The sequence below is a fragment of the Myripristis murdjan genome, chromosome 11 (genome assembly GCF_902150065.1).
Source record: "Myripristis murdjan chromosome 11, fMyrMur1.1, whole genome shotgun sequence".
Lineage (NCBI taxonomy): Eukaryota > Metazoa > Chordata > Actinopteri > Holocentriformes > Holocentridae > Myripristis > Myripristis murdjan.
In genome coordinates this window covers 11,767,090-11,784,154 of record NC_043990.1, presented here as the reverse complement: position 1 = coordinate 11,784,154, position 17,065 = coordinate 11,767,090, and the positions used below count along the sequence as shown (strand labels likewise).

The 17,065-nt window shown below is 41.0% G+C and overlaps 1 protein-coding gene across 1 annotated transcript in view; it reads right to left on the bottom strand.

Annotated features, from left to right (window-relative positions):
- Positions 1–17,065, bottom strand: part of angpt1 (angiopoietin 1) — a 57,644-nt gene that overhangs the window by 24,059 nt on the left and 16,520 nt on the right. Inside the window, exons 2-4 of the mRNA XM_030062857.1 lie at positions 8,362–8,517; positions 7,552–7,673; positions 5,998–6,230 (exon numbers count right to left, since the gene is read on the bottom strand). Coding sequence (XP_029918717.1) covers positions 5,998–6,230; positions 7,552–7,673; positions 8,362–8,517 — 511 coding nt within the window. The remainder of the gene's footprint in view (positions 1–5,997; positions 6,231–7,551; positions 7,674–8,361; positions 8,518–17,065) is intronic.

The following is a 17,065-nucleotide window of genomic DNA, read 5'->3' as shown; positions in this document are numbered from 1 at the left end:
GCTAGGAAACTGAGGCAGAAGCTGATCGGCGAGGTCTCACTGTGGATATCCCGTAACTGCTAGATAAAATCTGAGGGTGACTAACTTATTAGTAAGAGAACAGCAGTTCATCAACTGGATGATCTTTCACTCTGGGAGAAGGCCTCAGACTCTGACAGAGCTTTTCAAAGAGGCAGCTGTGCTCATTTCCATCTGTAGATAATTATGGCGGCACTATTTTGAAACCAAGCAAGGGGCTAAGGACAAAATACTACAAGCTATAAATTTCAAGTTCCTGTTATAACAAGTGGTTTATATTTACCCACCAAGCCCTTGTTATATCGGTGGAAATTCCTTCCGATTTTCCTTTTTTTCCCCCCTCTCCTCTCACTCTTTCCCTCTCTGCTCTCATACGAGGAGTTCATCTCAGTTTTCACACCGTTGTTTTTATTGTAGGGATGGTTGAGGCGAAGAAGATGTCAATGAAAAAGAGAAATGTGTCAGCGGCGCTTAGCTCTCGCTTTGATATCCTCCCCGCTGATTCTAGCACTTTTCAGTGGAAACAGCGCTCGTTTGGGTGTGCTGTCTTCGGCCATTTTGACAAAGTATTGAGTGTCAGTGACAAGAATCTCCCGCTGTGACAGGTTGACAGAGTGGGCCCTCGCGCCGCGGACTCTAACACAACAAAGGACAGTTCTTTCAAGCGGTAATTTACCTCAAGCAGGCAGAGAGCGGGGCATATTGTAAAGGCCAGGGAGATCAGGGTCAATGGGGAACTGTCTCGTAATCGATCTTTTACTGTATGAGCAATTATTTCACAATCACCGTGGAAATCTCCCATTGAAGACTATCTGCCTGGAGATTTGGATGCTCCAATATAGGAGTGGCTCCCTTGAACAGCTTGCTGCCTAGCTCTACAAATATTATTTATGTCCTAATATTTATTTACAGACAAATATTTGGTGGTTCAGTTGGGACTCGTATTCAGTAGGGGGTTCATGTGAAAAGACCAATAGGGCTGGGGTGTTTGCATAAATCAGTACCCTTGCCAAATGAGCCCAGATTCTAGACCTAAGCAGACTGAGAAATGGAGTCAAACGGGCTGTCAAAGAGCTCACTACTCCCATGTGAACATATTCAGTCAGAAAATACCACTAAGGATTGAAGTGACTGCCTACAGGGACCAATGACTTGCTGTGGTCTATTCATATGACAAATGTAAAGCGCCTTGAAACAATACAAATTCATCCCATGGCGGATATATGGCAGCAACATGTTGACGTTGCTAAATATGTGAAGAGGACGGTGGGAGCTGTGTGAAAGTTTGCAGCTGATGTGTGACAAGTCATAGCACAAGATTCATGTTATATTCACACAATAAAATAACCCTTCAAATCTTAAAATAGACACGGCTCAGTGAAGAGCAGACGATTTCAAAGATGATTCTTGCAAGTTTCATGTTGCATATGTATAGAGGAGTGACGTGTGGTTAAACAGAATGATGATTCTGTTTTCCTTGTTTCTGTAGTGATGCCATCTCAGGACAGCTATAAAAAAAAAGCTCAAAATCAAATCTACCTTTGACATTTGAAAGCAAATGTTTGCTCCCACAACCAACAAAGGGTCTGCAAGTATGCAAATTTTGTTTTCCCTCACTAAAACACATTTTACAGTACTCTGAACCGTTGCATACATAATAGTCTTGTTCCCTCTGTGAAGCGCGAGGTGAGAGATATAGACTAGATTTTGGCAAAAGGCCATTGAGATGGCTGGCAATAACAACATGCAGAAACACACTGCGCAGTGTCTTTGCAACATTAGGTGTCAAATCCTTCTGCCAGTCAGTGAAGCATAAAAAATTGAGCATGACAGGCTTAAAAAGCTGATTGTTTTTGGATCATAAAGTGACTTTTAGCAAAGGCTTTTACAATGCAGTATTGTTGGGGGCAGGACACGCTGCACTAAATTCCTTTTTGAGGTTTTGAAAGGAACTCTGAAATAATCCCATTCCCTTCAGACCCTCGACTATGCCAGCTGTAAAAATGATGGATGCCATTCATTTAGTGGGATAATAGAACACTGTAAAAGAAAATCATATTTAGCAGCCAGAAATTTTGTGCTCCAAAGCTGAGGTCAATTGCTGCTAATAAGTGCTGTGGCTCATTGCGCTCAAATAAGGTTTAGGTAATGACGACAGCCTAAACAAGAGCTCCATAGCTGCATCTGGCCACCGCAAAAATGACTCTGTGGGCCTCTCAGTTTGCTCTGCAGTGGTGGAAATGACATTTCAGACCTTAATTAGACGAGAAGGCATTTGCGGGCCTTTATACTGTACAATACTGAATGTTTTTTTTTTTTTTAGAGATTTAGTGTTTAAACTCCCTTTTCTAAGTATCTGTCTCCCCAATACAGCAACACAGGTGATTAAACATTTTAAAGCACCAACTCAATATTTTTGTTCAGTGAAAATGAAAATTATGATGCAAAAATTGCCATTCCCCAACAGACCATGACCGATCTCTAAAGTAATACGTCCCGGATGAATGGGGATGCCTGGTTTATGTTCACATACGGCTAATTTACACTGATGCCGCCAAAATAAACACATGAAAAGATTCACAGAATTTCAACTTCAGTGCCATTTTTTGATGTTGGGAAATTCCAATCCAAGTCTTTTCACAGACAATTGCTTCAAATTTGGAATCTTAAGTGATTCTGTGAAATCTTAAGTGATCTTAAGTGAAAATTAAGTGATTTCTCTCCACACTTACTCGCACAGTTTGGAATAACAAGTATGTAACATGTAAAGGGAAATTAATTTTTACACATATTCTTTTTAGTCATGATCTTGTCTTTGTTAAACAACTCATTGGTTCTGTGGGTGAATTTCGCAACTTTTAAACTGTTATGACCAAATACGCCCGATTACACTTGTTCAGTCACAATCCGTTAATGTCATTCCTTGTGGAACAGCTCAACTTGAGAAAAACTTGGTTCTCCTTGTTGTATTAATTCATCATCTAGAAACCACCAGACAGACTGCGTTCAAAAAATTGTTGCCAAGCCCAACAAATTCTATTACTGAACAGAAAACCATGCTCAACTGTGTCAAAAGCCATTTAAAAGTCAAGTCACAGATCTTTCATCTGGAATAAGATAGTTGTAGTTAATAATATCCAGACAGTATCAATGTAATGATATTATGAATAATCCTTCCATGCATAGCATATATCCTGTTTACTCTTCATTAATTATTCCATGTAATCCTTGTTCCAGTTCGACCTTATTCAATATTTAAATGACATCTTTTTTTTTTTTTTTTTTTTTTTTTCTTTTTTGCTTCACTTCATATTTAACTTTTCCTAATTTCATGGGGACAAGTCGGTAAACATAAAATTAACATGGTGATATGTTTTCAGTCTGTTTGACCCAAGGCTCCTTTAGCTGTATAACACATCAGAAATATCAACATTTTACACACACTTGTTTTGGCTGTTTTGGATGATAATGAGGGAAATATAATGCAGTTTATAATTTATAATCCAGAAACTTCCCTCTGCTTCAGGGTCCTAACCTAACATAACCTGTAGCCTGTAGGAGTGTGAGAATGAAAGATGGTTCACATGACACTGGGGAGGGGGCAATATAATTCCCACAAGAAATGTGATGTATAAGGAGTTTGTGTGTGTGTGTGTTTGTGAGTGTGTGTGTCTGTGTGTGGGGTTACAATTTTAGTAACAGTATAATCATTTTCTGGGGGTTTAAATTGCTGGGGTGAAATTAACCCCAAAGACCAAAAAAAAAAAAAAAAAAAAAAAAAAAAAAAAAACTTAGTGGATTTGAGGATAACAGGAGGGTTAAAGGAAATGCTGGGGCTCAGTTTTCAAAACAAAGCCTAACACAAGCAGACGCCACTCGATGGCACGAAACACTAACCCTTCCCTCAAATGAAAACACAAATCCATTTCTCACAGAAACAAACAAAACAAAAAAAAAAGAGAAACCCCTCCCCTGAATAACAAATAGTAAACTTAGCTCCGGAGCTTCTCTGTTTTGCATGTTGTTGAGAATTGGGGCAATGCTTCAGATGATTGGTGAGATCTACCTACTTCTTCACCTCCTTTGGACAGGGCATCCCCGAAGACCTATTACAGTTTGACTTATTCGGGCTGGGGTGAGGAAAGGGGAGACCTCTGACCTGCACGCCCGGCTCGACCCTCAGTGCCACCGTGGAGGGGGAAGAGACCAACCACGGAGCAGCAGCGGCCACGTTTCATTGCGAGCACCTCTCGTTAAGGCCGCCACCAATCACAGGCAGGCGGACCGGCTGTGATGCCCTGCTCCACTGACCCCACTGACACCGGAAATGGCAGGGAGATAACACGGCTGACAAGGCGACAAAATGAAAAGTGGGTAACGGCCCTAAAGGCTTTATTTGCAGCGAGGAAAATCAACCACGACAGACTACAAATCCAATAAAACAGCTGGCCAAAAGTTTCGCATGGGGACACACTTGAAACTCAACAGTCTCCAAAGACCTCTGGAAATGAATTGCACTGTACGCTCGCAAATACTAATGACAGGGATGGACTTCTAAAACAGACTGCCTGCGGCCTTTTTTGCACGGCACATTGAAATTACAAAGGGAAAGGCACGATTAATTCAAAGCATGTGTTAATCATGTGCAGCACTTATCCACTCATGTGTGTCATATGCGTTCATGCCCCTTGTTGTTTCCTGTCTGACGGTGAGGAACCTCAGGAAGCAATGTGGGGTCTGGCGGCGTCCCTGCAGGAAATGCTGCGCATGAAAATGGGGTAGCTAAAGTTCCTCCAGCGCTATCCAAGCAACCAATCCCCAATGCAGACATTACTGTGAAATCTCCTGTGACCAACGGGATTTGAGGGCAACGTTGGGATCAAGTGGGTTTGGGGTGTTATGGGGTTTAAGCTGCCGAGGCGGGGGTAATGAGTTCACTGCATTTGACCGAATTGGAGGGTCGCATTGCTGCCTGGGTCAAACGTAGGGCCAAAAGGGAAATCCCTAGTCTCATATGATCAGACTGGGGAGACACAGAGCAATAAAGAGTCTATTACTCGGAAATCGTGGCTGTTTTACATTTTGGTGATGTAGTAAGCACAGACTTTTATTGGTTGATAAGCAATTACTGTTGAAAGAGAGCCCTTCTGGGTTATAAGACGGACCAAATTTCTCAATGAGGAGCACTGCGCCGGGTTACAATAGGAAACACATTTCTTTCTTTATGCTGTCCTCAATGAAACAGAGGTTAAACAATGAAACAGAGGCCGTGAGCATCCCTGTTTCTCTCAGCATGGAGGAAAGCAGTTTCTCAAGGACGGTAAAATAGATGCGATTGTAACTATAAAATCAGATGAGATGAAATGAGTCTTCCAGAGATTATTTTTTTGGTGATGTGCTGCCCTGTAGAATTGGCTTAACACTTAGTTATACATTCAACTTGTAACTGATTCTTCCTCTTTTCATCTCTGGAGCACTGTGCACATGGCCGGACTGTGCTCTTGAGTAATGGCTACTGTTTAAGACCTTAGTTGCAATTATGTCACGTTGGGACATTTAATCATCTCATTCTTATTGATGGCAATAATACTGTTAATATTGACAGTAGCTCTTCACACTCAGCTGCTGCAATAATGTCATTCGTGGACATTTTCATTGCATACAGTTTGCACAGATGAATTAAACATAATTCCACTTGCACATAATTTGATTAAATTTATGTCACAGTTGACACTTTTCTTACTTTAATGTCATTTTGCACTATATCGGAGATGGATACAACAAGTATGTCACTGTATGTTGTACTGTGTATGATATTGTACGTTACCAATAAAATTTGATTTGATTTGACTTTGCATCCCAAAGAATAGCCCTTTTTGTTTTGTTGCACATAAAACTATGGAGATTTTGTGGAGCCTGAAAAAGTTTAAAACCTCTCAACATTTTTAGATATCATGGCTTTGATTGTGGTTAACCAACCTCCATCTTTGGAGCAGAGGTTGAGCAGGTTGTGGACAGTATCCATCATCTCCTGCTGCTGTCTTTGCAGGGCCGTGCTGTTCCCTGTGGCCCGGCTCAGCTGGGCTTCGAGCTCCCTGATCACCCCGCTCTGCCGCCCCACCAGGGCCTGGAGGCTCCCCTTCTCCTGCTTCAGTGTCTCCAGCTCCTCACGGTGTCGCACCTCCATCTCCAACATCTTCTGCTCCAGGAGGCTGAGGGAGAGGACAAAGGTCAGGAAACGCTTGTTATGGAGAATGGTGAGTAATTATTATTATCCTTCAGGGCCTCTGAAACCTCAGGAGTGAGGTTGCAGACTGTTTTCATGGGATTTGAATGGACGAGATATTGTTTTACAATTTTAAAATGATGTTAGCGATGAATGTTTGATTATGTAAACTTCCTCCTACATTATATCCATAATGAACAGTGGATAAAAGAATAATTAATAAAATCCTCCACCCTTGACATTAGCCTCCTGCAGTTATTTTGTGAAGGATAGTGCAAATAATTACAAACTGTGGAGATGTGCTTCCTTCATTTGTAAAACTGTTTCTATCCTAGTGAGTAATATGGGAACACAAACACAGGAACTGAAGTCTACAGGATAGAAATGCAAATAATTATGTCAGAAGTGCTGGTTGCTATGCGTTTTGCACACAAAATAAACACACGCTTCAACATATACTTTACAGATTCATCAGATTCATCCATGGTTTGAATAAAAAGCTCTCACAGTATCCATGTTTTACGGTTTGTACAGTCTAATATCTGAAAGGTGATACAGGCTGACATCAAATTCATTAACTAATAAAATCTTCCCTTCTGTCAGAGCTCTGGTAAAGGAAAAAGAAAAAACAAAACAACATGTACAAATGGGATATGAATAATTTCATAATTGCTCAAGCTTTAAGGCAATTGCCCATAGCAATCTTTCTCTATAAGCCTCAAGAATAACTCGAAAGTCAGATTCACCAGAGACTACTTACTCAAATACTGTTCATTTTTTTCATAGTGATTGCAAGGAGTCTCTATGGATGCAATGGCCTGCAGTGAGCAATGTGGCCCAAGCCCTTTTAAACACAACATCATCTGAGACAATCCCACCGGACCAATCACTCTAAAGAACAAGATTAGGAGGCATGAGAATACATCCAAAAGCCACATTGTAATTCCTTGTTTTGCAACTATGCTTAAAGTGTAACAGCCCAGCTTGGAAATCATGGCCTCATGTGCTCCAGACCTATTTGCATGACAGAGGATATGAACCTCTTATTATGAAGTTGTGTATACAGTGGAATAGTTTTCTGGAAGATGGACAGACTGTGTGGAAATCAGTGCTAGTAGCCTGCTTATGTTTTTATTTACCCATTCCCTCCAAGTAGTAGCTGGAGGGATACGATCTTGTGCACAGACCAAAAAAGTCCCGGTGGCTGTGTTATTATTATTTCCTATAGTCAATCTTAATCCATTTTTTTTTTTTTGCAGTATAGATGGTAGCTGCCTTGTGTGGTTTTGTTTGCTTGCACTGTTTACCCGTTCTTGTCATGGAGCTTGCTGATCTCATTGGTCTGGATCATTAGCTGTTTCTCCAACTTGTTTGTGGAGAGAGAGTTTTCCAGCAGTTGGATCTCAAGCCGGGATGTCTGATTTAGAACCTGTTCCAAGGAACAAATACACAGATATACAGTTACAGAATACAAGGATCATATGGTTAAGTACGCCATTGTTACACAATAAGGCCAATCTGCCTTCAAACACACTGCGCTGGCTGTGATAATGTCGAATAACGTCACACACATCTGCATCAACACCTGTCACAGAGTGGAATTAGGCTTTCTTAAAGGCATCATGTGTGCGTAAAGGTGTTACAGCAAAACATCCTGGGATACATAGAAACCATCAGCCTCAGAAGATAATGTTTTCACTCTGTGAGTATTCCCTCAACACATGGTAATACTTAGAGGACATTCAGCTGTGTTATGGTAGGGAATCATTTTGTCTTTGCAAACAGTTCTCTTTGTAGTGCATAAGCGAAAGTTGCCCTCCACTAACTTCACCTCCCGCACCTCCTTCTCAAACTCTTCCATAAACAAAAGAGGAAACCAAAGCCACATCGTTTAAAGAGGCTATTTTACAGCATCCATATTGTCTTTGGCCAGTTCCCTGAAACCATTGTGGAAGTGGGATAGCGGTGTTAATGGTGCATGAGCTGCATCCACTCAGTGTGGCTGTGCATGAGAATCTGTGTGTGTTTTTGCGTGTGAGAAAGAGAAAGTGAGAGAGAGGCAGAAAGCCTGCATGAGTGTGTGTGTGTCTATTTGAGTATGATGAGTGTGTTGTTACCTGCGTCTCAACGTCGGTCAGCTTGCGCGTCTGCTCAGCTGTCTGAGAGAGGAGGTTGGTGCCCATTTCCAGCATGGCTGCCGTGTGGTTGTGGACGGCACTCTGCTGCAGCTGAACCATTTCTGTTTTCATACTCTCTTTGATGTAGTTCTCAATCTGCCCAAAACAAAGAGGGATGACACTCAGATGGAGACAGACATTTGCAAAAGTGCAAACAAGAAAGAAGGGTAATGAGGGTATCAAAGAGTTGCCATGTCACGGTCTATAAACAGCCCATGTGGACATTTGTACCCCAGTGATGTCTAATTTAAATTGAAAATGCTCACAAAGCAGAAAATATTTGTGGATCTTTGTGAGACACAATTGCATGTTTATGTTTCGTTTACAAGACAATAGTGCTCCATAATTATTTGGCTCCTTCAGATGGAGACACTAAAATAAACTCTCGGTTTGCTTTCAAGTGCCAAGTGCATGTCTTTGATTCAAACTGCCATTGACATGACATTGCACTGAAAAGGAGGCATTCAGAATTAGTATTCAAGGTATGTAAGCTGTTCATGCCACCTGTCCCAGCTGAGCCTGGCAATTCTGGCTCTGGAACCGAGTCAAAATTTTTGCCTATCATTACAGCACTCCCCAAAAGGTGCAGAAAGACATATTTTAAAATTGAATGGCTTTCTCCTTTTAAGAAATATATGGACTGAGGACACTGATGATAATAACATGCAAATCTCATAGCCCTCACTGTCTCCATTGATTTAAATCTTCCCAGTCACAAATCTTGTCCCTCACTGTCATGTGCAGTCATTAAGTGGAAATGGATGTGTCCCCATTCAAAACTGGGGGAAGTAAGCATAGGATTCACAGACTTTGCAAATTCCACAGGCATAGTAAAGACAATACAAAATCTGGGCAGTGCATGACATTATTTAACAGCATAATGCACATTTCCCATGAAGACGGTACACCTTTCAAACACAAAATGAGCCCTGCAGGACATCAAAAACTAAGGACATATACCCTGATTAATAGGCCACATTCTCTGATCAGTTTCTTTAATCAACATCTCACACGTTTCAAAGAGTTCCTTACATCCAAAAATAGGGTCAAATATATTTGACCCGAGTGAAGAATGACTTTATAGTCGCTTTTGGCCAGGCCAGATGTAGGTGGTTAGCTGGGGACGGAGGAAGCAGAGATGAACAGATATTCACTGAAGCTAGTCTTGAAAGAAGTCTTTCATCTTTATCTCCAAACCCAAATAAATGACAAGACAAAGGACAAGTTAGATAAGATTGTTCATATGGATTAACTGTGTGGACCAGAATGTATTGTGTTTGGAGTGCCTTGTGATGTTCTCTTAATTTATTTCACACTGTACATGACCTTAACATAGGAGTTTTTCATTCCTCTCAAAAGAGAGTGGACAGTCCTGTAACCTCTGGTATTTTTAATGATTTGGACAGGTATAAAAATAGAGAGGGAGAGAGCCACACACTTTCGAACAGGCAAATAAAGTATTCTTTGCTTAGTTTTTATGTGAACAAGTTAAAATTAGATGTTACAAGCTAATTAAGTGGCATTTAAATTAAATGAGCTCTGAGTCAACCATTAAACTCCAGTGTTGTTCATGTTTTTTCTACTCCTGCAGTCTTTTATATTAAAATTCTAGAAAACTCTGAAGCTATGAATGAGTGCAATCGATGTCTTGCCTATTTTCCATTTGCCAGACGGATCTATTGTTCATGAAACAAAACGCCATTTGTAGAAAAAAAAAAGGAAACATGTGAATTGCATTGACTGCTGATGGCTAATGATGGCAAAAAAAAAAAAAAAAAAAAAAAAAATCTGTTTCTGCCCTCTTTCTCAGTCGAAAAACTTGACTGACTGCCTGCGCATTTGCCAAGTTTCCACTGGAAAAGAGTGGAGTTGAAGTGATTTGTTGATTGTGTTGCTTGGTAAGGGGATTTGATGCTCAGCTAGTGGGGGGGCTTAACCACTTTGTTTCTCTCTGTTTGCTCTAATTTACTTTGGCTCACCAGCAGATCTTTTTTTTTTTTTTTTTTTTTAGGAATGCATCAGTCACAACAGATTGGTGTCAAAAGACTCAGCTGTCCTGATGTCCTTTCTCAGTAACCATTTAATGGTCCCATTCTCTGACTGTGGAACAAATCAAGCTGCTCACCCACTGAAGAAAGCCAAGCTACACTGCACTCACTGGTCTGTGAAGGAAAATATTTTGCAGTGAGTCAAAGACACTTAGAGTGCAAGCAATTGGTGACAACACAAGTATCTCACTTCTGAAGGTACAGATTGTTCCCATTATCGCGTTAGGCCTAAAGTCCGGCAATACCCGGCTTGACAGCACAGACAAAGGGACCTTCGCATGTGTATTCCTGTGGGTTTTGGCTTGAGCTGTGACTGTTTGACTTGCATATGGACGACCTCAGGCCCGACTGAAGATAACGCACATGCATGCATACACACAGACTACGCTGACATTAAAGCAAACACACATACTCCCACACAATACTGCTCTTATATCACATATAGGTCACAACTAGGTTTTTATGGTCCTGCTATACCTTGTGATGCATTACACAGGGGAGCAATGGGTTGGTAGGATAACCAAGACCATAATGTAGTAAATATGTTCAATATTCCATTGAGAAATTGTATTATTGGAACACTTCCAGGTCAAGTTTTATGCAGTGAACAGTTAAGAGAAAGCGCACAGAGAGAGATTTATACGGAGTGTATGGTTCATATACTGTAAAAGCAAACTAAGTGCTTGGCAAAGCAAAATATCATAATAAAAAGGACAAAAAAGATGCTTGCTTTCTATCAAAAGTAGTGAGAACATAGGATCTAAAATTAATGGCAAAATCTATATGCATTGCTGAGATCGCAACAGTTGATGCAGCAATCTGGGAATCGCTGGCGGAGTGAAATCTTTGTAATATTTATGGTAAAGCATGCACTTGCAGCGAAAAGGGAATTGCCATAGGCCATTGCTTGCCTGTATAAAGAATGGCCGGATTTCAACATTTCAATCAAACCAGGGCTGGATAGATAATAAAACAGTCAAAGCAGAGATGGAACCTTTTTCTCTTCAGCTGAAACAGCCAGCTCTCAGCCATTAGCACAAGTCTGCCAAGTTGAATTAGCTTTTCAATGTAATATCCTTTCTTGGCATTGATATTAAAGTGAAATATAACATTTTTTTGGGCCGGATTTCAGATATAATACAGTTTCCCCTAACTGTGGACTACATCAGGCTGATATAAGTGTCTCTTTCCACAAAATCTCCAATGGTCCGTCCCAAGAAATTGGAGAGAAAACAGGGAGTCTGGAGTCCACAAAGCCCAAGCAATGATGGATTACCCCTGCTGATAATGAACCATAGAATATGACTGTGTTTGGAAATGGTTTTCAGTTCATGTAGAAATGCAAAATCTCAGTGTTCAGTAAATGGTTTAATGTTTTTTAACATCTTCTTTTAGGTCTGGGTTCAAATTTTTAATTTATATGTCAGGACTGATGGTGACTGCTTTGTAAATCAAACTTTACATTAGTCTCTGCCCGCTTTTTCAGTGCAGCTAACAATCTCGCTCTACAGTTGGCTAATCTGCTAGGGACTAACTCGTGCACTCTGCAAGGACTTTGATATGCTTTGCACCTTGTAAGTCACCTTGAGAAAAAAAAAAAAAAAGTAATGAAGGGACAGATGGCGGACCGAAACTTAAGCCCAGTGCTCACTTCATGGCTCGTCTCCCAGGGAATGTGGCTGACTCATGCCTGGATCTGGTGGGGGTCATAAACGGAAAGTACCAAGGAGAAACAAGATTACACAAACACGCCCAATCATGTAAAAGCACCACTTGGGAAGCAGTAAAATAGGTCTATGTGGGTGTCAGGTTATTTAAATGGTTTCTAAACCTCCACTCCACTTAAATGCTGGGCTTTTCCAGTCAGTGAGCACCAACAGAACTACTGCAGGCAGAGAAAGCAACAGTGTCTTTCCCTGCCAGTATTGAAATGCAAATGGTTAGGCATTTGTGTCATTTGGGAATGAGATTGAGATGGTGAAATAAATATGAGTGCATAATGTGCATGCAAAGGTTGTGGTGCTCTTTTCTTTTTTTTTCCTCTCAGATTTGAGGCACTTACGCCAGAGACTGATTTTCTCTGACATTTGACCAGACTGAGGAATACGGCCTATCCATTTTTAGTAAGACTGCAACAAATGAAATCTTAGTAGGTGGTACTGCCTTTTTTTTTTGTCGAAAGATACAGACAAAAAGCTTTGAGCCAATGAAATGACTGAACCAAGGGCTAATTTTGTCTGATAGATATTAAATTCCCCTCACGGACAGGAATTTGGACGGGAAGGCATTTGGACAGCTTGGCTTAGTAGGAGCTGTAGTGTTTGGTCAGTGTCCATGCTGAGCCCACCGACTAGGGGTCAACTAAATAAGTGAAGGTCACCTTTGACTATAGAGTTGAGCTTGACCTCCTAACTACGTGGCATATTACACAGATTATACAGATAACTCAGAACAGGATTTCAGATGTTAACATGTCACATTATCTTTAAACTGCATCTTTAAGTATAGTTTTGGGACATGGGTGGTACAAGTTCATTATGACAACAGCAAACACTGATTTATGTCTTCAGTCAATGTCACTAAACCCCTTAGCAAAAAGAGAGCCTTGTGTCATAGTTTGAAAATAGACAAGAATTCAAACGTGACACCACTTTCCGTGAAAATCCAAAATTACTCTGGATTTTAGAGGTGACAAAATAGATTTACCACAAGGTGCAGTAACACTAGGCTCTGCTTTAAGAACTACTAAATCTTACCTCTGGTTTTACATAATCACCATTTGCTAAGTGAGACTCACATAAACAGAACTTTATGTTTCCCTAACTGCTATTTTACACCGAGGCATAAAGGTTTAAGGTGCTGTGTTTGGCACAGCCTGGCTTCACGCAGACGGCCTGTGCTTCTGCTAATGATGCTGTCTGACATCCTGATCCCCCAGCTATGTTAAATGCACCCTGTGAATGTCACCATCACGGCATGTGCAGGCTTGTCTGTTTCGGACGGTTTATGGGTGCTACCTAGTGAGTTACAATCAGCTGTTAAATGTAAAACCCGCTTTGGGCTGTCTAGGACAAAACCGACTGAAGTGGCTCCACATAAAGGATGTAGCTGCAGCTCCAAGAGCAAAGCGACTGTTTATCACTTTAAAAGCGAAAGCGTTTCGATCGCTAAATGACCCATGTGTGCATATTTTCATGAAAGTATCACAACAATAAAGGTATGAAATCCATCAGCGCAGATCCCTGACAAACATATTCTATACACTTTCGTGGCAGAGCTGCTAAATTGCCAACGCTTGAGAGCCAAGAACAGGATAATCCCTCAAGATGATACTCCCTGCTATTATTGTTACAGATTACTACACGTGTTTACCACTTTTCTGACATTTCCCATTTAGAGCAACTTCCATCCCAAAAGGGGGTCTTGATCTTTTCTAAACAGCAGCAGCGGTGGTGCTGAGAGACACTGGGAGAGTTACAAAACACTGGGCCTGGTCTGTATAAAACACTTACTACAGGAGCCCTGTCACATCTCTGCTTATCTCTGGTTATATGTGTGTGTGTGTGTGTGTGTGCGGAGGGGGAGTGATGGTGATGGTGGTGATGGTGGGGGGGTGGTCTGGTTTCTGGGATGCTTATCCTTGCGCTCAGGCCTGGAATCATTTCAGACCACTTTAATGGACAACAGCAGAGGGGCTGTCACCCTCCCCCTCCCCCACGCCCCATCAGCACCTCCCTATATAATCACAGGCCACCTTGGGACCGATGCCAGTGAATATACTTACGCCTCCTTATCGCCGACTGACAGTGAGGGGTGACTTTGATACACTTCTCTGAAACCTGGCCTATAATTCACTCTGCTGGCGTTTCAAGACTAAGAGGTGCTGCCGTGATTCACTGCGCTGTCTCTCCCCAGCCTGGTGCGTTGTAGACGGCCAGCCTCTAAGGGTGTGAATCTTTGGCCTAGGAATTCAATTAGTTTCCCAGTTCACTGGTTGACAAATCAATTTAAGAGAGATTTTCACTTTTGAAAAAATGATTGAATTCAGCACTTTTTGCCAAATCTTCCATCCACTGAAATATCCATCCATCCATCAAAATAAGCATGTAAAATAAACAAAACAAACGTGCAGTAATGTAAGACTATCCTTTGTCTTATGAGATGTGGAGAGAAAAATCAGACAAAAGATTTTTTTTTTAGAATTACAGATGGATCTATTTAAAGTATTTCATATCAATTCAGGCCAAAATCAGAGCAATTTTTTCTTTTTTTGTTCTTACAGATTGATGCAGCTGACTTGGCAGAGTTTATTATCGATGCAATGAATGAATCGTTTACACCTCTAGCAACCTCTGCATCTCAGAAGGCCGCCTCGAGCAGCCACCGGCGTGTTTACACTGAGATCTACCTTGAAACAGTTTTAAGACTCTCCGCCTTAAACTCTGTCAAGATTAGGTGAGTAACAACTCTCTCTGAACTCACATGTGACCTCCGTGACCTTTGGCCCTCGTGGACAACATCCAGGCGTTTACTCAATCGCTGCCACATTTTTTTTTCTCTCTCTCTCCTTACATACAATGTCATCAGAAAGAGAGAGAGAGTCTGAGAGCGAGAAAGAGACGGAGAAACTGGCACAGGGACAGACTGAATAATTCTGTGTGACTGAGAAAAACAGAGACAAACAGACCCCCCGCGTGCCTTAGTGAATAAAAATACCAGCTTAGATCCGACTCTGAAATGGGGGATTGATCAATAGGAGCAATAGGTGGTTGGAACAGGGGTCTGGGGTGATGTGGGTGGTCCAGACTGGGACTCTGCCTGCCTCATCGCTGTTAGTCTGAAGCTGAATGCTGTTGATTCCAAGGCTCCACTCGGCCACAGAGACTGACTGCCATCCTACAAACAGCCCCTCTGCTGCCAGCATCCACTGCTCCCTATTTCTCTCTCTCTCTCTCTTTCTCCTGTCTCTTGTTGCATGCACTTTCTCCTCACTCCTTCTTCTCTGCCTCTCTCTTTTCTCTCCCCTTTGTGTCTCTGTCAGGATGCTATTGTGTTGATTTCAATTACGATTTAGTTTAGCATTTCCAAGGACAAAATGAACCTCGTGCACACAGCTTGAAACCAAACCGGCCATCTCTCAGTATAAATCCTTTGGCTAAATCGTAGCGGTCAGCGTGAGGTGCCCAAAGTCATTTGGCGGGACCAGAGGCAGGCCACTTTTCATCCGTCAAAGGTTTTCTATCATAACATTTTGACAACAGTGCTTTGAATGAAACAATCCGAAAATATTAGAGTAAACATTATCTCTCTCACTTTCTATTGCTTTCTAATGCCAAACTGATTTCCATATTCATTTTTGTCAAGCATACTTCAGTGCCATCTATGTCATTGTGAAATGCAAAGAAAGGCATTATACAAATAAGTGACAATTTGCAGGAACATGTGGAAACAATGTGGAAAATATGTAAAAATTTGATTTGTGACATTGTCAAAATGACTAATAAGTTTACTATGGATTATTAACTTAATGTTGCAAAAAGGAAAACCACTATAAAAACAGCTATGCTTCATTTTCAAAAAATGTCTGAGCCAACCAAAAAAAATATTTTATAATAATATGAAATTGGCACTAAATCATATTTTTTGAAATGCACAAGTTGGCAGAGATGTGGCTCAGCTTGAGTCAAATTTGGGATTTAAAAGTTTATTAGGACAAGGTCAAGAATCCAAAAATATAAAATCCCTGAGAACAGAGCGGAGATGGTGACTGGGTGTACCGCTGCCAGAATGCTCTTACTTTCTTTTGGGAAAATCATCCTCATGCAGTATCTCACATGCATTAACATGACAAAAAAAAAAAAAAAAAAAAAAAAAAAAAAAAAACGCACATTTTTTCAGACTCTAATTTCACCTACCTTTGGCTTTCCCTTTTATCTACACTAATGTACTACCACTGACGAAATTATCAAGCTATGTATAGCTGGAGAAGACTTTTTAAATCAAGGACTGTGACAGTGTTATGTCTACAAGACATGTCCTCCACGATTAACTGAGAGCCTCTATTTACAGCACACCAAGATGAATTGGACAACGTCTTCGGCATGTCTGTAATATGTAACATGAAAGCCAATTCATCTTTTCAGTCAGATCTAGTTCAGGAAAGAAAAGGGGAAACTAACATTTGACACTGTGCTTTGAAAAACATGAACTCCGCTTTAAAAAAAAAAAAAAAAAACGCGATGAAGAAAAGCCTTTGCCTTGAACTTCAGCTCTTTAGTTCTCTGAAGAAGCCTTGAGCCCATCCAACAGAAATGTTTGCTTTTCTTTTATTGGTAAGGGTACAGTGATGAGGACGTTTGCTTGTTATTACAATCAAAACTCATTCTGGAAATGAATTTTCCGAGTTGGTCGAGACAAGGATAATTTGGTTATAAGACAAGACTCCAGTGGCAGCGTACCTACCTCAAATCATTGTTAACATGGTTTTTAGAGACGTTTTTCCTCTTTAGAGTAAAGGGAAGAAAGTGAAAATGAAAACGAAATGGCAGATGGTTCAGACAAAGCAGAAGCGTGAAGCATAAGACATTATAATGACA